General features: G+C 38.4%; 2 protein-coding genes across 2 annotated transcripts in view; one reads left to right on the top strand and one right to left on the bottom strand.

Annotated features, from left to right (window-relative positions):
• The window catches only part of SERINC3 (serine incorporator 3), an 18,762-nt gene extending 6,295 nt beyond the window's left edge, over positions 1–12,467 (top strand). Inside the window, exons 5-10 of the mRNA XM_083358828.1 lie at positions 1,680–1,817; positions 3,280–3,449; positions 4,371–4,461; positions 7,454–7,628; positions 10,283–10,504; positions 10,845–12,467. Of these exons, the coding sequence (XP_083214954.1) occupies positions 1,680–1,817; positions 3,280–3,449; positions 4,371–4,461; positions 7,454–7,628; positions 10,283–10,504; positions 10,845–10,983 (935 nt within the window). The 3' untranslated portion in view covers positions 10,984–12,467. The remainder of the gene's footprint in view (positions 1–1,679; positions 1,818–3,279; positions 3,450–4,370; positions 4,462–7,453; positions 7,629–10,282; positions 10,505–10,844) is intronic.
• TTPAL (alpha tocopherol transfer protein like) lies at positions 12,374–22,361 on the bottom strand. Its single transcript, XM_083358833.1, has 5 exons — positions 22,312–22,361; positions 19,698–20,151; positions 18,952–19,145; positions 16,715–16,825; positions 12,374–15,385 (listed from the first exon to the last, which is right to left on the bottom strand). Exons 2-5 carry the CDS (start codon positions 20,134–20,136, stop codon positions 15,110–15,112), a joined length of 1,020 nt encoding a protein of 339 aa, XP_083214959.1. The 5' UTR covers positions 20,137–20,151; positions 22,312–22,361; the 3' UTR covers positions 12,374–15,109.
• Between the last annotated feature and the right edge of the window lie 182 nt (positions 22,362–22,543).

Here is a 22,543-nt window from a genome sequence, read left to right as displayed (position 1 = left end):
AGCTGTTGATAGTCTAAGGAAGAATTACTAGAGGGGGATTTGGATTAATGTGTGCTACATAGTGGTTGGTACTCAATGCTATATCAAGCTATTAGAATCATAATGGCTTCAAGGAAGAGACATCTAATAGAAAACCACTTATTTGCTTTCATGTATACAGGAACAGCCTCTGTATATATAAATATTTTCATGATAATCTACCCTAAGAAAGCAAAAGTAAATGTTGCACTGGGAGACAAGCTCTAAACTCTAAAGGTAAAAGGTAAAGGTTCCCCCGCACATGCGTGCTAGTCGTTTCCAACTCTAGGGGCCGGTGCTCATCTCCGTTTCAAAGCCAAAGAGCCAGCGCTTGTCCGAGGACATCTCCATGGTCATGTGGCCGGCGTGACTAGACGCCAAAGGCGCATTGAACGCTGTTACCTTCCCACCGTAGCGGTCCCTATTTTTCTACTTGCATTTTTACATGCTTTCGAACTGCTAGGTTGGCAGAAGCTGGGATGAGTAACAGGCGCTCACTCTGTTACGCGGCACTCGGGATTCGACCCGCCAAACTGCCGACCTTCTGATCGACAAGCTCAGCATCCTAACCCACTGAGCCACCGCGTCCCTAGTCTAAACTCTATTAGGCTACAAAACCTGGCTTCCAGAGTGATCGTGAGAGAAAGGGGGTGATGTGAGTAAGGTATAATTTTCTTCTTGAGGTTTTTTTTTAGAAATGTGCTTCATCTTTCTTTGTAAGATGATCAGACTTTAGGATTACTACTCTACTAGTATGTTATCACTCTAAGGGTGTCAAACTGCCAGCCTGTGGGCCAGTTGCATCATGCAGAGGCTGCGCCCACCCCAGCTCCGGCAATGCAAAAAAGTTGCGATATGTTGCAATATGTCACATGATGCAGTGAGTTTTGACAACCCGTGCTTCAATAGAAGTGCAAATACTATGCAAATATATCCTCTGCAGTGTGTACCACCTTTCCCAATTTGCCATCCTAGGTTTTCTTCAAATGTATTAGCTATTTATCCCCTATTTATTTTTTATTTGCTCAAGGCATACATGCTTAATGTTGCCATGTCCTATTTTCCTCAACAATAACCTGGTGGGGTGGGATGGCAAAGAGTGACTAGCTCAAAGTTACCAAGCCAGCTTTCATGTCTAAGAGAAGACTAGAATTTGTGTTTCCTGGTTTCTAGGCCAGCAGCTTTGCTACTGCATGCAGTGGCTCTCCATTTATCTTCAAATCCATATTAGAGTTCAACTCTGATCATTCTCAAGTAGGATGGCTTATTCTTAAATGCAGTTCAAAGTAGTCCTGTGTTGCATGCACCTGAATTTCTTTTAAAAATTTACTCATGAATTGTTTTAAATGGATTTTTATCTGATTTGTAAATTCCCTGGTACAGCACCAACCAGAAAGACATTATGTGTCATCTTCCTAGCACCTGAAATAGCTTTATGAGTTTTAGAAGGCATACAAATTAAGTATATGCAGTATATGCATGGAGATAATTATTTGATCAGCTTTCTAGCTTTCTTTCCCTATTTGGGTTATAGCCTCATCATTCACAGCCCTGTTCAGGATACCATCTGGAAGGCAATTATACTGTCTGGCTCCATCGAGATACATTTGCTCAGATACTGTCACGATGGTAACTTATTCTTTTTATTTATTTATTTCTAGTACTATTTGTTTTTGGAATTGTGGGTGCCTTCCTCTTCATTCTCATCCAACTGCTGCTGCTTGTGGATTTTGCTCATTCCTGGAATGATTCTTGGGTTGAACGGATGGAAGAGGGAAATTCCAGGTGCTGGTATGCTGGTAAGTGGCATTTAGCTGATGAATAACAAAATGAAGCAGCAGCTTTAATACATACTGCTTTGGGCTTCTCTTTGCTTGGGCAATTTATTGACTGTATTTAGAGCCATCTATTACAGTGTTTTTCAAACTTGACAATTCTTAAGACATGTGGACTCTTACAGAATTTTCAGCATATTGGTTGGGGGTTTCTGGGAGCTAAAGGTCACAGATCTTAAAAAGCGGCCAAGTTTGAAAAACTGGACTTACCAAAAAAAGGGGATTGTATTAAAAAAATGCCAAAATTATTCATCTGAAGACATAATTATAGCAAACAATGTTTGTATACTAAGAATGTTCTTAAGAACTGAGTATAGATTTTTTTTCCCATTTGCGTCCAGCTTTTTGGATATTCTGCTCATCCTTGAGCAGGTTAGTTTTACTTTTCATTTTTCTTCCTGATTGTATGGGGAAATGCTAAAGAGACTGCTGTGACTGTCAAATGCAGTGAGGATTAAGTGTGACTTAATATTGAAAAAGTGCAAAACTAGCCACTACAAGCAAGGTATACACACTTAATAACAATAACAATTATCTATCTATCTATCTATCTATCTATCTATCTATCTATCTATCTATCTATCTATCTATCTATCTATCTATCTACCTACCTACCTACCTACCTACCTACCTATAAATAACAGAATAATAGTGTTGGAAAGGACCTTGGAGGTCTTCTAGTCCAACCCCCTGCTCAGGCAGGAAACCCTATATCATTTCAGACAAATGGTTGTCCAGTCTCTTCTTAAAAATTTCCAGTGTTGGGGCATTCACAACTTTTAGAGGCAGGTTGTTCCACTGATTAATTGTTCTAACTGTCAGGAAATTTTTCCTTAGTTCTAGGTTGCTTCTCTCTTTGATTAGTTTCCATCCATTACTTCTTGTCCTGCCTTCAGGTGCTTTGGAGAATAGCTCGACTCCCTCTTCTTTGTGTCAACCTCTGGGATATTGGAACACTAGTATCATGTCACCCCTAATCCTTCTCTTCATTAAACTAGACATACCGAATTCCAGCAACTGTTCCTTATATGTTTTAGCCTCCAGTCCCCTGATCATCTTTGTTGCTCTTCTGTGTACTCTTTTTAGACTCTCAACATCTTTTTTACATTGTGGTGACTAAAACTGAATGTAGTATTCCAAGTGTGACCTTACCAAGGCGTTGTAAAGTGGTATTAACACTTCGTATGATCTTGATTCTATCCATCTGTTAATGCAGCCTAGCACAGTTGGCTTTTTTGGCAGCTGCAGCACACTGCCTATCATGCACACTTGATAGGATAAAATGAGGCTCTCTGTGAAGGAGAAAACTAGGATCTTCCTAACATGAGAATAGTTATTTTCACGAATATGTTGCATTTTTAAACAATATTATTGGTTCAGTTTAGCCCTTGAGTATTTCTAACAGGGATCTGCTTGTTTTCTTCAGCTCTGCTGTCATGCACCAGCTTGAACTACATTCTGTCTTTCATTGCCATCGTACTCTTCTATGTCTTCTACACAAAACCAGATGGCTGTATTGAGAACAAGTTCTTCATCAGCTTTAATATGATTGCATGCATTGCTGTATCTATCACATCAATCCTTCCCAAAGTCCAGGTATGATGATGAAGCAGTGCTTTCAAATGAACAAACTTAGTTGACTTATTTTGCTTTCGGTGTTATATTGGTGGGTTGTATATCTTGCAAATTCTTCTAAGAATAAATCAGTGGATACAGAACATAAATTATTTTGATCAAGTTTGAGTAGCCTTTTGATGTAAGGACTAGGTTTAACTTGGGGGATAGGGGAAATGTTGGAGTGATGTGTTGATACAAGCCAGACACACAATTTTGAATTTTGAGAAGGATGTCAGGTTGGTTTTTTTTAAATACTAAGCATATATGTGGACATGTAGAACAGTTTGGGTGTGTTTCCCTCTTCAGAATGGTGAAAATTACATTCTGAATTACTCATAATTTTTTTCTGTGGCCAGTGAGTGTTATAGAGTGTTATAGAAGATATGGACAGTTGTGCCCCAGATAATTTTTATGCCTCTGACAATGCTTAATGCTGAATAAAAGTAGTTCTTGATTTATGGCTGGTCACTTAGCCTACAAAAAGGTACTTACAACCCAATTTCAAAGTTACAATGGTTGCATACATCCTGCAGCCATGTGATCTCATTTTGGGCATTTGGCAGCCGACTCACACTTATAGCTATATGCAGCATCCTGCAGTCACAATTTTCAATATTTTTTGCTGGTTTCTGGTGTTTACTTCCAATTATCGATTTTAAAAAATGTCCATTGGATAAAATGGACCATCTTGACAACTACCACAAAAAATGCTGTACAATCAGGTCTGTTCACATATTGCCCAACTTACAACTATAATTCCAGGCTCAATTATGGTCATAAGGCTACCTGTAGCCTGACCTTGTAGTAAAATGAAGCATTTTTAGCTATAGCTTTTAACCGTAAACCTTTATGATTTAAAACATAAAATTTATATTATTAAAAATTACTTGTCTCAAATAGGAACAACAACCTCATTCTGGTCTTCTCCAGTCCTCTGTGATTACGCTCTACACTATGTACCTCACATGGTCAGCCATGTCTAATGAGCCTGGTAAGCTATCAGTTACAAATAGTATTTCAATTGTTTTCTTTAGAAACACATGAATTCCTTAAAAACATCTTGCAAACACTTTGTTGTAGAGAGATTTCATTGTAACAAATGTCAAATCCTTATTTAGCTTACTCGACAACAGCTTTTCAGTAATTCTCAGAACAGTGTGTGTGTGTGCGTGTGTGTATATATATATATACACATATATTTACATATATTTACATACATATATATTTACATACATATATATATATATATATATATATATATATATATATATATATATATATGTATGGATCCTTGGTTTTTCGGGTTTTTCCCCGCGTAGAACTAAAGGTGTAGGCGCAACGTTTCGACGGAATCCCATCCGTCATCATCAGGCTTTAGCTTCCTTCTGGGAGAAGCATGTGGCTGTTTGTTCCTCTTTTTTAAACTGCCAGAGGGGGTGTGTTCTGTGGAGGTGTGCTCTGATTGGGTAGGGGACCAAGTGTGTTCTGATTGGGTGGGAGTGTGTTTTGAATGGTGGGTGTGTTCTGATTGGGTGGGGGGGTGTTCTGAGTGGATGGGCTGGTCTCAGCTGCCAGCTCCAGACCTGAGCTGGTGAGTTGTGCTGCTTTTGTTCGGCTTCGTGTTTGTGGTGGTGCCATGTTTTTATAGTGGGTGTCAGTTTGCTTATTGTGTGGTTTGGAGGGGTTTAAAGTGGCTGATCTAGGATGTGTTTTGGGGGGTTGTATTTATTTAGGATAGCTGTCAAGGCTTCCTAGATCTGACCAACCACTGCCTATCTAACACATACTTCATCTACAATGGACAAAGATACAAACAAATGGAAGGAGCACCCATGGGATCACCCCTCTCACCTGTCATCGCAAACCTCTACATGGAACACTTTGAAACCCTCGCTCTAGAAAAATCCAACCACAAACCCAAACTCTGGCTCAGATACGTAGATGACACCTTCGTAATCTGGCCACACGGCAAAGAAAAACTGGATGACTTCCTCATACACCTCAATAGCCTACACCCCAAAATACAATTCACCATGGAAACAGAAGCTAACAATCAACTTCCCTTCCTTGATGTCTTAGTCTACAAGAAATCCAACGGCTCCCTAGGACACACTATCTACCATAAAAAAACACACACAAACCGCTATCTGAACGCACTCTCACACCACCACCCAGCACAGATCAACTCCGTAGCCAAGACACTCATCTCCAGAACAAAACACCTAGCTGACGAACAACACCTAAAAACCGAACTACACACTCTCACTAATGTACTAACAGCCAATGGATTCCAAAGAAACACGATTACCAACTTAATCCGAAGAGAGACACCCACAAAAACCCAAGACAGAGAACAAGAAAATGGCAAAGCCCTCCTCCCATACTTAAAAGGGACCACAGACAGAATCAGCAAGGTCCTCCAAAAACACAACATCAAAACAGCATTCTACACAGACAGAAAAATATCCACCATCCTAAGAAACCCCAAGGACATAATTGGGTTAGAAAACCAAGGAGTATACGAAATCCCATGCACTACCTGCCCCACCACATACATCGGACAGACCAACAGAAGAATAAGTGCACGCATTGAAGAGCACAAAAACTCACTCAGAAAGGGAGAACAAACTTCATCCCTGGTCCAACACTTTGAAGCCACGGGACATGAAATTGATTTTAAAAAAACCAAAACTATCGCCAAAATTGAACATTTTAACAACAGAATAATCAGAGAAGCCATTGAGATAGAAAAACGCCCCCACAGCATGAATAAACGAGATGATACCTCTCGTCTACCAGCCATTTGGAAACCCGCCTTGATTGACAGACGAGGCCCAACCACCAAGAATGATACCAGACCCAAACTCATGATAACATCACATGACATCACCACCACACAACCATTCAAAAAGCAAATCCGAACCCACAACGATAAAGACACACAACCACAAAACAGAAACCTAACTACAGCTGCAACATCAGCCACTTTAAACCCCTCCAAACCACACAATAAGCAAACTGACACCCACTATAAAAACATGGCACCACCACAAACACGAAGCCGAACAAAAGCAGCACAACTCACCAGCTCAGGTCTGGAGCTGGCAGCTGAGACCAGCCCATCCACTCAGAACACCCCCCACCCAATCAGAACACACCCACCATTCAAAACACACTCCCACCCAATCAGAACACACTTGGTCCCCTACCCAATCAGAGCACACCTCCACAGAACACACCCCCTCTGGCAGTTTAAAAAAGAGGAACAAACAGCCACATGCTTCTCCCAGAAGAAGGAAGCTAAAGCCTGATGATGACGGATGGGATTCCGTCGAAACGTTGCGCCTACACCTTTAGTTCTACGCGGGGAAAAACCCGAAAAACCAAGGATCCACATACAGGCACCCGCGAAAACCTCAGAAAACATATATATATATATATATATATATATATATATATATATATATATATATATATATATATATATATAATCTCATTTATATCCCGCCCTTCTCCGAAGACTCAGGGCGGCTTACAATTTAAGCACAAACCAATGTGCTTAGCAATAGCCTTCATTCTATGTATATGCCTGCTTATTAGGGCTTTCGCCCCCACCCCCAGCGGCATTATTACAAAGTCAGCTTATTGCCCCCAACAATCTGGGTCCTCATTTTACCTACCTCAGAAGGATGGAAGGCTGAGTCAACCTTGAGCCTGGTGGAATGCGAACCTGCACTAATTGCAGGCAGCTGGTGTTACTTAAGGAGGCATTAGCCCACTGCTCCACCATGTTTTCTGAGGTTTTCGCGGGTGTTTGTATGTAGATCTTTGGTCATTCGGGTTTTTTCCCCACGTAGAATTGGAGGTATCAGGGCCCTGATACCTCCAATTCTACGTGGGAAAAAACCCGAATGACCAAAGATATATATGTGTATCTATGTATGTATATATGTATATATGTTTATATATATGTTTCTTTTTAGACCGCCACTGTAACCCAAGCCTTCTGAACATCATCAGCCAAATATCTGCACCTACTTCCATCCCGTTGAATGCAACTGTTATTCCTACTCCTATGCCAGAAAAATCACCTCAGTGGTGGGATGCACAGAGCATTGTTGGACTTATTATCTTTGTACTTTGTCTCCTGTATTCCAGGTAAGATATAAGTTTTATGTTTTTCTGAATTACAAGCAATTTTGACATGATCTGTTATTTCCTATATTATATTTGAAAGTATGGAATAGAAGTTTTCTTTCTCTTTAAATCAAGGGACATTAGTTTAAGTGATGTTAATAACTTGATTAAAAATACTTTACCATGTCTTCTAATTGTAGTAAGATTAGTACTTATTAAATTCTTTCAAGTTAATTGACTAAATACTAGTTTTTAAAATTCAACTTATTTGAGTTGAAATTTGACCATTGTTGATGTTAAGCTTCACCAATGGTCCAATTTTATTCTGCATCAGACTCTTGTACCCATAGCATCCTCTAGGTGTGGAACTTCTAGACTTTTCAGCAACAGTCATGCTGTTCGGTCTTGAGAGCTATATAAATAAAAAGAAACCCATTGCTACAAATGAAATCCATACAACTAAAGGATACCCAAGATGGGCAAAATGTTCTAATGAGCTCAGAAGAGCTTGCATAACATTGTCAATTATCTTTCTTCTGAAATAGCTTAGATATTTGGTCCCAATTAGTATTACCAGCAGTTTTTTATTTATGCCTGTTCAGAGTCAACAGGTGACTCTGTTAAGTAATCAGAATAAAAAAGATATAAAGCAAGTTAACAATAGCAATCATAGCAATCCAACAAAAAGAAAAAAATATCCTTAATACTGGAAAATCCTCTAATCAACCAATAGTCAGATCTTAATGATCCTATGGAATACCAGAATCATTGAGAACACTAAAATTCTGGGAAAGGGAATGTTATTTCAAAGAAGGAACAATAACTGAGGAAGCTTTCTCCCACGGTTCTTATAAATGTCATTCCATAAACACAGAGATCCTGAGGCGAACCCAACCTCTTAAGAGCTTATTGGATGAGTAAAAACCTCTAATCAAAGACAAACCTGGTCCTGAGTCAGGAAAAACATGAGGTGTGATAACCAGCTTGAAGTGTGGGTGGAAATGAGTTGGTATTTGGTGCAGCTCTTGAAGTAATGGTACTACATAGATAAACTGACTAGTATCTAAACCCTCCAGCTGCTGCATTCTGAATCATTTGCAACATATGAATGCTCAAGAGCAGTCCCAATGCAGACGGCTTTGCAATAGGCCGAATGAGAAGTAAGCAGGGCAAGAGTGACTGAATATATAAGAGTCTTCTGATTCAGGAATGGCCATGGCTGGTGCACAGTTTGCATCTGTGCAAAAGCCTACTTAGCCCCAGTGATTCAAGCATGAACTCTGAATCAGGATGATTCCCAGATTATTGACCATCTTTGAACAAGGAAGCGTGATCAAAATTGGCATACTACTGGAATTGATTTTAGAATTAAGGAACTCTGTCTTGCTACCTGTCTTATTATAATAAGACCTGGTCTTATTATTATTTTGCCTCCAAAAGAGGCGCCAGGTCTTATTTTCGGCGGGGCAGGGGAGAGAAATGTCTTTCCCACACAGCTCTGCCCATCTGGCCCACTTCTTTTGTGGCTAAAGGAGCAGCTTCATTCTGCAGCTGAGGCCTTCCAGAAAGGCCTCTGATGTGAAATGCAGGCCTGGGGATGCCACAGAAGAAGTGAGGAGAGGCCTGGCTGCAAGGTAAGGGTGCAGGGCACGTGGGGCAGCTCCCCACCCCAACCCCAGCTTGATTTTTAGGTGTGTGCCTCACCCCAAAATTAGGGCTTATTTTTGTGGTAGGGCTTATATTAGGCCCACCCCCCAAAATCAAGCTAGGGCTTATTTCCGGGGTAGGTCTTTCGGAGAAACATGGTAGGATTAAGCTTGAGCCTTTGTCCTTATCCAGTATAGCCTGTGGGTATTGAACCACATCTTCTGTTCAGCCTGCTGCAACTGAAATGTATATTATACATCTGATTATATTATATAAATTATCTGTGTTCCAGATAAATTCTCCCAGGAATTTAATGTAGATATGAAATGGGAGAATCCAGTCCTGTTACAACAGAGGGACCAAGACTTGATTTTTCACTCCTCACACTGAATCAAACTGTTCCCAAGGAAGGAGAACCTTGTTTATAACAGTGCCTGGCACTTTCAGCCATACAGATGATATAGAACAGACATGTCAAACTTGCGACATCACGTGACGTCGTGCAACGTATCGGGACCTTTCCCCCCATTGTCGGCAATGGGATGGGCATGGTTTCAGCGTGATGCAACTGGCTTGTGGGCTGGCAGTTTGACATGCCTGATATAGAAAAATGTCATGACTGATGCCATGATTGATTTTAGGGAGCCAAGAGATCAAGCAAGAGCATGAAGTTGTATTTCTGCATCTCAATCTTGTCACGGGCCACCCACAAGAATGTGACTCTTAATTTTATAACCAAACCTAAAACCAAGCTGAAAAAGTCCAGACAATCTGTTTCCTGCAGAACTTTGATTCACACCCACTATTTTCTCAACAAACTTCCCTAAGTAGGTTAGACAGGTTGAATGATTGCTGGGTTGGAATGATGGTTTCTTGAGAAGGGACATATAATTGCTTCCTTTTAACTACATGCTGTTTTCAGAACCAACAGTAGCTGGTTCATAGAATTGAGTAATACTGGACATAATTAGTTAGAAGCGTTATTTTTTCTAAGCTAGATTTTTGAAGCCTCCTTTCTTGTTTTGCAGCATCCGATCTTCTAACAACAGCCAAGTGAACAAGTTGACACTGTCTGCCAGTGACAGTGTCATTCTGGATGATACACCAAATACAGCTGATGTAGAAGATGGAGAAGTCCGCCGGGTTTTGGACAATGAAAAGGATAGTGTCCAGTATAACTATAGCGTCTTCCACTTTATGCTAACTCTCGCTTCCCTCTACATAATGATGACTCTTACTAATTGGTATAGGTGAGTATATTCTTTACAGCAATTTTAATCAAAAACCTTGTTGCTTTAGATAACTAACTCAGTATGGAATTTTTTAAATATTAAGAACACGTTTTTTAAAAAATTAGAAGCAGCTAATTTTTGCACAAAACTAAAGTTAGGATTCACCTTGTGGCACTGAATAGGATTTTCTTCTGTATAGGCTGGGAAAGATATAAACATTTCTGAATAATACTTCTGTAATTAACCCCAAATATCTGGTAAGCATACCAAAAGGTGTCTAATTGAGTTATGCAATAAATTAGTTGAAGACTTTCTACCAGTTGATTTGAGGCAAATACTATTTTTATTAATTTTACAGTCCTGATGCTGAAACTAAAACACTGAAAAGCAAGTGGCCAGCTGTCTGGGTGAAGATCTCCTCAAGCTGGGTTTGTCTTCTTCTTTATATCTGGACTTTAGTGGCACCCCTGATTCTTACCAATCGAGACTTCAATTAAATGGTAACTTCTGTGAAAGCATGGAGATATGACATTCTGCTCTGCTGAAAGCCAAAAGTTATGCATTGCATCGTGGACCTAAGGCTCTGGGCATCATTCCTACAACAGGCAGATAAATAGAAATCTAACTTGTTTAATGCTTAATGCAGAATCTAAGTGCTGTACATATTGATGTGTTAAATTCAAAGCTAGCATTCCTCTTTTCTACTACAGCTGTGCTGTTGAAGGATTTCTTAAAAAGCTTGTGTAAACTATATCTACTGGAAGTGTGAATGGAAAGTAATATATTCTAAAGTTGTTCTGGTATTTCACTGTATGGAAATGAGTATCATTGCTGCATTGCTCTACATTCCATTTCAGAAAAAAAAGTATCTGATGGAGCTTTGAATAATGGATAAAGTGTTTTTCTTAACAGAGAATAGCATGCTAATGTAATATACCAAGCCTATAACTGGCAACTTTTGGGATCACTGTAGAAAACAAATGTTATACGAATCTAGCATACTGCTAAACTTTTAATGTTTTACCAGTTAGTTATCTGATTTATTTTAAACACATTCAAGTCCTGCTTTCTGAAACAAGCAAATTAAACAAGCAATGTTTGTTAAACCTAGTATATCATACCACTCAGTTTGACATTATTTGCACTATAAATATGTTTTATTCAAACTAAATATTTAGTGTTAGTTTTGTTGGTTGGTTGTTTCAGCAGTTCTACACATGATTATCACCTAGCCCAAGCAGTGGAGTTGGTCTGTATCTGAAAGCAAGTCATCATATAACTTATTTGTGGTATTAGGCAAAGAACCTCCAGGCGGGCTCTTGATTCATATGTTCATATTATAATATAAGAGCTTAATTAGCACAAGCACATAAACTACATGCTTAGTTTTTAGCCTGTGATTATACATATACTTTTGCACAGAGAGACATCTATGTTCAACTGATTTCCTATTCTTAGTTGCAGTCCCCTATGATGGTGCCCATCATTTTGAGAACTTCAACATGTAGGAAAGCAAGAGGCAGCTTGAAAAACACATAGCTCATCACAAATTCTATTTTTCATTTCAGATCTAATTCAGTTTTATATATTTTCCTTTACAATCCTAGACAGTCGCTTCAGTGATACTTTAAATTTAGCAACAAAGAATTAAAGGGAGACTAGGATAGCTATTTTAAGTCTCCCCTTAATTCTTTGTCGTTATATTTAAAATTTAACACACAAATAGTCTGTCACAGAAGTGACTGCCTGTGAAGGCTCCTAGATTGGGGCTGAAAGGTGAAAGCAGAAGCAGTATGCTCTGTCCCGTATTTGGATTAGACCAGGCTGCCCTGATAGACCGGTCTCACTGGAAAATGCTTCAATGACATAAAACATTGAAACGGCATGTTTATATATTATTTTAATATTAATAAGATTTAATATCCACTCATGCAGACAGACTGTTCATTTTATAAAGTGCAGTATAAAAATAAATTCTCAAGGTATATACTCTAATTCTGTACAGAGAGAGAATAAAACAGACCCATGAACAAAACTGCAAAACTTAGCCATAGAAAACAAAGCACCTCAATTTTCCTCTGGAAAAATTATTACCATTTTTCTACTTTAGATACAGATTAACAAAGGCAATTTGACATTTGTAATGAATTGCCAATGTCTTTTACTTAAGGCTTGTTATTCTTGCACCACATCTGCTTGGATTTTGTTTATAGAAGAAGTGATACTAACAAAAAGATCCCTACAACCAAGTTGCCAGACAATATGCATATTAACTACTTACTTTACTTTTAAACCATATATGCTTAACTATAGGCACAACATCAACATTAGTTCTGTCAGCACTTTTTCTAAAACCAATTCTACAGATGAACAAGATAACAAAAGCATGGGGTGCAATTTAGGCTACACATCTTAAGAGTTAAATAATAGCCATAAATTTACAAAACTTACTATTCCAATATATCCGGGCAAAGAGATGTGGTTTACCAATAAAATGTTTAGTACAGGGAGGCAAACATTGAATTGGTATTCAGTTATTGTTTAAATAAGAGCTCTTAAGATTGTTACAAAAAAAATTAAAACACTGTAGGGAAAAAGGAACCATTGCATTTTAACTTTTTATATCATCATCATCATTCATTGTCATTTGAGACTGGCTTCTCATTTAAGGGGGAAAAATAGACTAGGTAAAGTGTACTTTAGAACAGTGTCTTAGAAATTATAATCTTCCACACTTTGCGAAAGAAAAAAAAAACATTTTCCTGACATGTTACATTGATTTCTAAAACGTTTTGTGATTCAGACTAGTTCTCTTACAAATATGTTTCAATTTCAGCTGCCAAAGCTTGGCAGCTTCGATTTTTCTGCATAAAGATTACTTCCAATAAGGAAAAAAACATCCATTATCATTTTAACATATACTTCTCATATATAAATTTGACCAGCACTTTCTACAAGAATACATAAGCAGAAAATTTTATCTTGTACCTTCTTCTGTATCTTTAAACTTCTTTCCCTATGTGTCTATAGGGGAAAAAACCCCACTAACGTGTATATAAATTTAGCAAGATGAGAGATGGGTAGCAGCGTAGAAACCTGTTTCACGTATGTTTAGATAGCTATAATACCACAGTGGGTTTGTGTATTTAGAACTCTAATTGAAGCACGGTCACATGACTAAACTGCTTCACTTTTTGGCAATAGAGAAGCAAGTCACCAATTTAGAAAAACTAAAAATAAATACATTTTGGCACTGGCAATAACAAGATCAATCTACAGAGAACGTAATATTTACAGTAAGCACCAACTTTCTGGTCTTACTTGGCACTAGGCAAAAGCCTCCATTATAGTTCCAACGATTTAAAAAGTGCTATGAGCTGCTCTCTTATGAGCAGCAGTAAGTACAAAGTTCCAGTCTGTTAGTTTCAGCCTTTCATGCAAAGAATGGGCCCACAGTACCTTCAACTCTAGTTAAATGTAATTCAAAGACTGCTATCTTCTGAAGGATGACCCACCACTAGAGAGGATCTAACATTACATCAGGGTTTTAGAACCTTTCCTATATAGTATATTTTATCCTAGAGGTGAGACCACTGGCCTTAGGAAATGAAGCCAAGATCAAAATAACACTGAGGTTCCACTGACAAAATAACATAGTGAATGAGGAGAAACTAGCATTTAGAAACGGAATATTGTGCTTGTCAAATCTCCTGTTTGGTTTGCAGAGAATATTTCCAAACTTCTCTATAAAGGTATCTAAACAAATTATCTCTTTTTATCAGGCAAACCTTTACAGCTATGTCTGTGGTTTTCCTCAACCTCTTTTCGTGAGGCAGATACCAACTAACAGTGCTATACCGGTATACAAAATTATGTGCCTTCTCAGTTGGTCCTGTCTTATGCAAATTCAAGTATGGGAATAAAACTGGCTCACAGATTGCTCGATGCTTTCTTTATAAAAGAAAAAAAAATGAGTATGTGCTTTCAACGGAACATCAATAGCTAACTGTTTCTGCAAGAATCAGTTTCAAAGTGTTAACACTCCCTGTAGCATACAAAGCTGCAGTTTTGTAAATAATGCTGAAGTTTATAGATGGCAACAAAATAAGAACTGGCTATCTTTTAGTTTATGGCAGATAAAACTTCTAGTCAACTATCTTTGTATCATATAGCTCTCATTTCTTTCTTCCTCTGCAGAGTTAGCACTATATTACTGCACGTCCAAATTTGTACATCATTTTTGCTCCCTTCAGCCTGAGAAAGAATAGTGCTTTGCACCTAAACCTGCTTATTTGGAAGCAAGTCCCACAAATTTTAGTGCAACTTCCTTCCAAGTAATTGTGCTTAGGACCTTGTTATCAGTAACTTTTCTTTAGCTGTGTTCATTTGTGGCATCTGAGTTGCTTTGGGTCAGTTACCACAATAACTTCCTGCCTGCTCAAAATTTTTTCCATTTGCCGGTGTGCCACAGAATCTCACTTTCGTACAACTTTCTATTTAAGATTTGCTTTGGTTCCAAAGTAAAGTAACATCCATCAACACCCATATGTTGTAGAAGCATGAGAAAATTAATATTCCTTTTGTAAACAGCAAGGTGACATTTTGGAAGCTTTATCTGCTATGCTAATAGCAGGAATAGAGCTGTGTTTTGAAGCTTCGCAAAGAGTCATCATGCTGCTTCTCATCTATCTCTTCGCTCATTAATGGATCATGTGGTGAACAGTCACTGGAGAGAGGCAGCTGTGAGACATCATACATGAAGTCTTCTTCTGACGCCAGAAGTAGCTCATTCCAGGTAGAGATATCAAGCTTTCCTGCTGTGCCACCATATTCTTCAGGGAGAATTCGTGGTGGAAGATTCTGATGAAGAGACCTCAAGTTTGACCCATGAAGAAAAAACTGAGAAGAAAAGAACCATTTCAACACATTTCCAATTCAAATTAAATGTATAATATTTTAGAAATAGTGATACAATTTCCCTTTTAAGCCTAGACAACTGTTCAAAGTACTTCTCTATACTACAGGTCTAATTGACAGCAGCATTTGAGACTAGACTGATATTCTTGAGAATCATAGGATAAAACTGAAACAGTCTCACAATCTTTATTAACATGTAAAGACAAATTTTCTTTAAACTATCTCAAAACAGTTTTATGTTATATCCTGTTGGATAAGCTTCATTTGGACAAGCCACTGAACTCCATGAATAAGCAAAGATTACTACTGTTTGTATGAAAAGGAAATCAGTTCAGATTTGTACAGCTCTCTAAATAGGCTTTACAGAAGACCATTTCCAAAAATTGATGCAGCTTAATATTCACATGTATTGTTTCCCTTTTAGAAATGTCTGCATCTCCTGAATTCTTAATATACAATGGTGTATGGACTATCTAACAGACAGTTTGTAAGCCTGATTTTCTTGTTTTTTCCCTAAACTGTCTTGAAGCCTTTAGAAATGGATGGTGCACAAACTTGTGTAATACATATATAAGTGACTACACAGCAGTTATATATAAAAAAATTGAGACTTCTATTTCATCAATGATTACATAAGCTTCAAAGTTGTATCTAATACTAATAATAGTAATTAACTCAGTTTCTAACAGAAATATATTGCTTTGGGTGCCTAACTGCTTTCACAGGAACAGTTATTAGTCTCCACTTCACTATATAGTATAAAGGATATTTACAGAAATGTATTAAAAGAGAAGAAATAATAGATAATAGATCTGATTTGCAGTGGAGAATTATGTTTATCTACAAACTCCAAGGAAAGGAATATCCAAATTTAGCTGCCGATGGATTTAATTTGATTAGCTGTAGCTGAGGTTGAAGTTAAGACCTGCATAGAACAAATGAGACTTTTCTTTCCAGATGATGTTTAAACATGTGTTTTACTAATTCAAAATAAACATTTTGAACTTTTATGAAATTCACTTTACACACAGATGGCAACTTAAAAAACAGCTGCTTTGCTGGATCAGACTGGCCTCTTTAGTCAAATTTTCTCTTCCCTATAGGGACAAGCTAATGGGTATGGAAAGCCTATACATCATGCATATGTCCTAGAGCAGAGGTCCCCAACCTTTTGAGCACCAGGGACCAGGTCTGTGGAGTGCATTTTTTCTGCGGACCAGAGGGGGTGTGGTTTCATGTACTACCCCGCTCAGGGGCGGGACGCTTGGGGGTGGGGCAGCAATGTTTCATATAGCCATATTGACTACTTACCCGATTTGCTATTTTTTCCTTCAGAAATGGTTTGAGAATAGCAAAAATGCCCTTGAATATGCGAGGTTCATTTATGATATTGACAGCTTTTATTCTAATTGGAAAGCCATCCTAAAAGAAAGACATGCCAATAACATTTATAAAGATTAGACTGTTTAGAAATAACTGTAAGGTAAAGGTAAAGGTAAAGGTTCCCCCGCACATGCGTGCTAGTTGTTTCCAACTCTAGGGGCCGGTGCTTATCTCCATTTCAAAGCCAAAGACGTTTCCATGGTCATGTGGCCGGCATGACTAGACGCCAAAGGCGCACGGAACGCTGTTACCTTCCCACCGTAGTGGTCCCTATTTTTCTACTTGCATTTTTACGTGCTTTCGAACTGCTAGGTTGGCAGAAGCTAGGATGAGTAACAGGCGCTCTGTTATGCTGCACTTGGGATTCGACCCGCCAAACTGCCAACCTTCTGCTCAACAAGCTCAGTCCTAACCCACTGAGCCACCGCGTCCCTAGAAATAACTATATTGCATTTCAAAACAAATTTATTCAGTCTTACTTTATGTAAAAATAATTTTAACCACTATGCTCCTTACACATTTCCACTATAAATTCTGAATGGGATAGAAACTGCTTGTTTCAAAGAGAAATTCTTGGCAGAATGTGTATTCCTCAAGAATAACAAGAGATTTTAGCACGACGCTTTCCTGTACAAATAAGGTATTTCTCATTTCTTAAAGAAGTCACCACAGAAGGGGCATTTGTCATGTCAACATAAATATTTTCAAATTTATTATGCCTTAACATTTTATGGATCAGAGTTCACTTCATCTAAAACATGAAATATTACCCTAGGTTGGCAGAAGTGGGCTGTGTGTGTGTGTGTGTATATATATATATATATATATATATATATATATATATATATATATATATATATATATATATATATATATATATATATATATATATATATACACACACACACATACACAAACATTATTTGAAGGCATCTGTCTGATTCTATAAACTGCTGTTTAAGCACAAGGCTTTTAGGATTAATATGTTAAAAATACTATTCAGTAGCTGTCTACATTAATGAGCATCAATTAATGCATCACAAACATGGAAAGAATACAAAATATCACTAAAAATATCCAATAGCATGCATGCATGCATGCATAAAACAGAATTTTTCATTCTAATTCTTTTCATGTAGAGTGCAATTGAAAAGCATATGTAGGTAGCCCTTGCTTACTGACTGCCTTACTTAACGACCAAAGTTAAGACACTATTAAAAAAACCAGCTCTGTGACCAATTCCTACATTTACAACAATGGCAATATCGCACAGTCACATAATCACCATCTGTATGCTTCACAATTAGCTTCTAACAGAGTTATTAGAGAATGTGGAAGTAAAATTGCAAATTGCTGTCACGTGATGTCTTGCTTAATGACCACAGCAAGCAAACAGTCACACAGATACCTAGAAGCGTTCTATCCAGCTAAAACACTTAGAGCTGGCATATCTACCTTTGGGTGAAAATATATAAACAGAAAGAAATGTTAGGCAACAGAGGATTGGAAGTTAATGGGGTTGTAAGGTTGTTGTATAAAATGGATGTGCTATGTGAATCTAGGCACATCGGAAGAGAAATCTGCAACACAGAACCTGATAGCAGCAAACAGACCCTGAGATATCTGCAGAATGAACTGGCTCATGGAAAAAAACCTGCAGGATTTGGACAGGGCAGAGCAAACGTCAGTGAGAACAGCTTGCCAAAAGCCCTGAAATTCCAAGAAGCTCAAAAAAGAGTTATTTTTCCCTTTTTCCATTCTTCTCTGTAGCCTAAAATCAAGTCCCAAAAGGGAAAATACTGAACAGCCTGTCAAAGCTGTGGTAAGGAACATAAAGGAATGAGGTAATTAGAAAATTTTAAAAGGCTCCATATAGAGATGTCTTTAGAGTTTCTTAAACAATGGCCATTGTATAAACAAACAGAAATTATGTATCTAAAAGCACTGTAAAAAAATACAGTAATTTATAGAATAGTGTGCCTGGAAAGCTTCTATTCTTTTCCCCAACACTGAACGTAAGATGTTATAGGAATCACAAATATTATCTTTGTAATATTTCCCTTGGAAAAAATGAACAAAGCATTTGCATTTTGCACGATTCCCCAAGAATCAGAACAAGCAGTAATTTACACTGATTATTTTTCCTCTAATGATTTAAATCTTACCTGAAGAATTCCAATCACTTTTTTCGCTATGAAGGGGCCAAAGTGAGATGCCTTAGATAAACTGATTCCTTTGTAGTCTGCAAGAATTACGATTCCATTTACCTGGGTCTCCTCAGATTGAACGAGTTTTTCTAATGTTAAGTATATGGCACGAATGTTTTCAGTAATTGGGTAATTACTTGGTGTCCACCTATCTATGATGAGTAAGACAGAGACATGTTAGAAGTTAAAAGAAAGCCAAATTACATTACAAACCTGAATGTTTTCTTTGCTGACAACTATTAATAATCCTAGAAAAATCTCTTTCTAAGCTCCCATTACCTCTTACTTTAGAAAAAGCTTGTTTTAGGAAAAACAATTAAACAATTCTATTGAACACACTTTTCATGGTTGGATTCCTAAGATTAAATAGAAGTAATACCTTTAAGAAAATGAATGCTGAGACTTACAATCCTATACAAATAGACAAAGATTATACAAATAATCTTCAGAACAATAAGCTTTAAGAATTATCTTACTTAAAACATTAGTAAATAAAATTATGTTAATTGCAAAGCATAGTAATACATGCCAATATATTTATTTAGTAAGTGTGGGGAAAATAAGAGGTGGGAACATCACATATAGTACTTTAATCGCACAAAATAAAGACAGGATATCAAATATACAATATAAAGGTGGGATATAAATCAAATAAATAAAGCAAGCAAACAAAAGATTCATCCATCTTAAAAAGTTAAGCATACCTGGGCGAATACAGACAACATGGCGTCCTTCATTATCTAAACAAGAAAGCACAGTGACAAAGCCAGATTCCAAGACAGCCTTTACAGCAGATGGCTTCAGATTTGTAAAAACCTCAGGCCAACTTCTCCTACAGCAATGATAGTTCACAAGAAGTTGAAGTGCCCGATCGTAATCAAATTTCCTTGCTCTAAGGAACCTAAGCAAGAAAGCGTCATCTAGGCAAGTCCCCAGATTAGGATAATCTTTGCACACCATGTCTCTGAGGGCCTGAACATCTCGAAGCCGCCATTCAGGTTTTTCCTGCAGCTCTTCACGTGCTTTGGCAATAAGCTCAGCAGACAGCGTACACACGTATGTTTTCTGAACTGGTAGGATCTCAATTCCTGACAGAGATCCTTCAGAAGGACTTCTAACGGTGCCATCACTATCTCCTGACATTGGTTAGAGAAATATCTGGGGAAAAAAGGTGACAAAAAATGACCAAGCTGATCACCAACTTTTACAAAGAGTTTTGGACCACAGTATACTATTATGCTATATGTCAAATAGCAGTTCATTCCCATTTGCCAGTAATAATTTTTTAACAGCAAACGTAATTCTATAAATTATAAAGAGTGGGATATACATGATCACATGATCATGGGTAAATTTATCACCTAAATTCTCAACCGCTCAGAATATTTGATTGGATTGGTACTTAAATCGCTTCTCTTTTTGAGATGGGAAGTGATAATTTACCACCCCAAGCAATGTAAGGCTTTCATTAAACAATTTCTAATTAAAGAAATTCTTGCAGTTTATGACTCTACATCTTTTTTTATTGACAACCCTGTACATGTGTTCATTTTCAGGTGAACATCCATAGGAGATACTTGCTGTTAGAACATCACTTTGGCAACTCTGTTTCTAATTCTGTAGGTTAGAGTACAAAGAGAATATTACTTGTTGTTCTTGTTTTTTCTGTAACAACTCTGCCTCCGCCCCTTCTGCTTAATTTCAAAAGGGATTTCTAAACTGAACTTTGGAGTTCAGCTGCTTATCGTACACAATCAAAAAGTTAAATCTCTAATTTCTCCAACACTGTGACTTATATTACACATATCTGCAGATCACATAGGAAATGGGGGGGAGGTGAACGGGTAAATATTTCATTAGCAGCTTCTGAAAATTTCAGCTATCAGCAATCTTCCCTGACATTAACAGCCTCAGGTTTCTTAGAACATCTCTACACTCTGCTAAGGTGATATTTGAAGGCTGCTGGCGGATTTGAAGAAAGGTAAATTGCACATAGCCTATCTTGTAAACTTTGCTCTAAAATGGATGTATCTCTCTCTCTTAAAAATCGCTTAGTCAGCTGAGACAAAAAAAACACCCCTCTGATGTTTCATATATATAAATGTATACACTGTTGATGACAGATGCCTATCACGACCTCAGAAGTTGACCAAATCCAAAATATGCTAGTCTATGTGATGTGAACAGACTGTTTCTCCTCTCGAAGAGCCTTGGTGGAGCAGTGGGCTAATGCCTCCTTAAGTAACACCAGCTGCCTGCAATTAGTGCAGGTTCGCATCCCACCAGGCTCAAGGTTGACTCAGCCTTCCATCCTTCCGAGGTAGGTAAAATGAGGACCCAGATTGTTGGGGGCAATTAAGCTGACTTTGTAATAATGCCGCTTGGGGGGGGGGGCGAAAGCCCTAATAAGCAGGCATATACATAGAATGAAGGCTATTGCTAAGCACATTTGATTTGTGCTTAGATTGTAAGCCGCCCTGAGTCTTCGGAGAAGGGCGGGATATAAATGGGATTAAAATAAAAATAAAAAATAAATAAATTCCAGAAGAGCCAATTTAGTCTAATGGTTAAGGCACAGGTTAGAAAGCAGAAGGTGGGTGAGATCAAGTCCTGCCTTAGCTGTGGAAACCAGCTGGGTGACTTTGGGCTTTGAGTCATTCTCAGCCCAACCCATCTCACTAAGTTGTTGTTGTGGGGAAAATAGGAGAAGGGAGGTTGGATATGTTCACCGCCTTGGGTTGTTGATTAAAATGACAATGGCGGGATACAAATAAATAAAATAAAATCTCCTACCCGACGACTGAGCGAGGTGATTCTCCCCGCACTTCCATAGTCCTTACTATAATGCAGGGGTCCTCAAACTTGGCCTCTTTAAGACTTGTGGACTTCAACTCCCAGAATTCCCCAGCCAGCGATGCTGGCTGGGGAATTCTGGGAGTTGAAGTCCACAAGTCTTAAAGAGGCCAAGTTTGAGGACCCCTGATATAATGGAAGGAAGCAACCCCGTCTAACCCCAAATCATTCATACGCTGCCAGAAACTGAGCAAAAAAAAAACAAAACAGCCCGCCCTGCAGTAAGTTGATCTCTGACCAGTTTATTTCGGCATCCAGAACTAAGCGCCACTGAATTCAATAGGATCGACTGCTAAGAAAGCTGCTGTAAAAAAAAATCCCACACTTGGACCGTCGCCTACTTCCTAGGAAGGAGACGGGAAAGACCACAAAGCCCATGCCGCCGTCCCAGCCCGCAACAGGAACCAACCACAGTTGCGCATCCAACCAAACTTGAACAACCGCCTCGCAAACCCCGACACTCACCAAAACACCAACCCCACTAAGCGGAAGAGACTGTTTCCAGGAGAACCGGATCATAACCCGGAAGCGCTCAGTCAGCCTCACCAAGGCTCTTTCCGGTGAAGAAAAAAAGGAAGAGTGAGCATGCGTGGGACTTCTCGACCGAAGCGGCGCCACCGGGACTTGTAGTCTTTGGGCGGGTTTAAAGCTATAATTCCGTTTCCCGATGTAAACGCTTAGGCGCCGTGGCTAGTGA

Source organism: Vipera ursinii (assembly GCF_947247035.1).
Source record: "Vipera ursinii genome assembly, chromosome: 3".
Classification (NCBI taxonomy): domain Eukaryota; kingdom Metazoa; phylum Chordata; class Lepidosauria; order Squamata; family Viperidae; genus Vipera; species Vipera ursinii.
Note: the sequence above shows the minus strand (reverse complement) of the source record. Positions and strands in the feature narration are given on the sequence as shown.

Excerpts from the sequence above, each read along its gene's own strand:
- TTPAL (XM_083358833.1), bottom strand. The coding sequence starts at position 20,136 with ATGTCAGGAGATAGTGATGGCACCGTTAGAAGTCCTTCTGAAGGATCT. Across the intron at positions 19,146-19,697 it reads TGTTGTCTGTATTCGCCCAG|ATAGGTGGACACCAAGTAAT; the intron begins GTATGCTTAACT and ends TACTCATCATAG. Across the intron at positions 16,826-18,951 it reads AAGTGATTGGAATTCTTCAG|GATGGCTTTCCAATTAGAAT; the intron begins GTAAGATTTAAA and ends TCTTTCTTTTAG.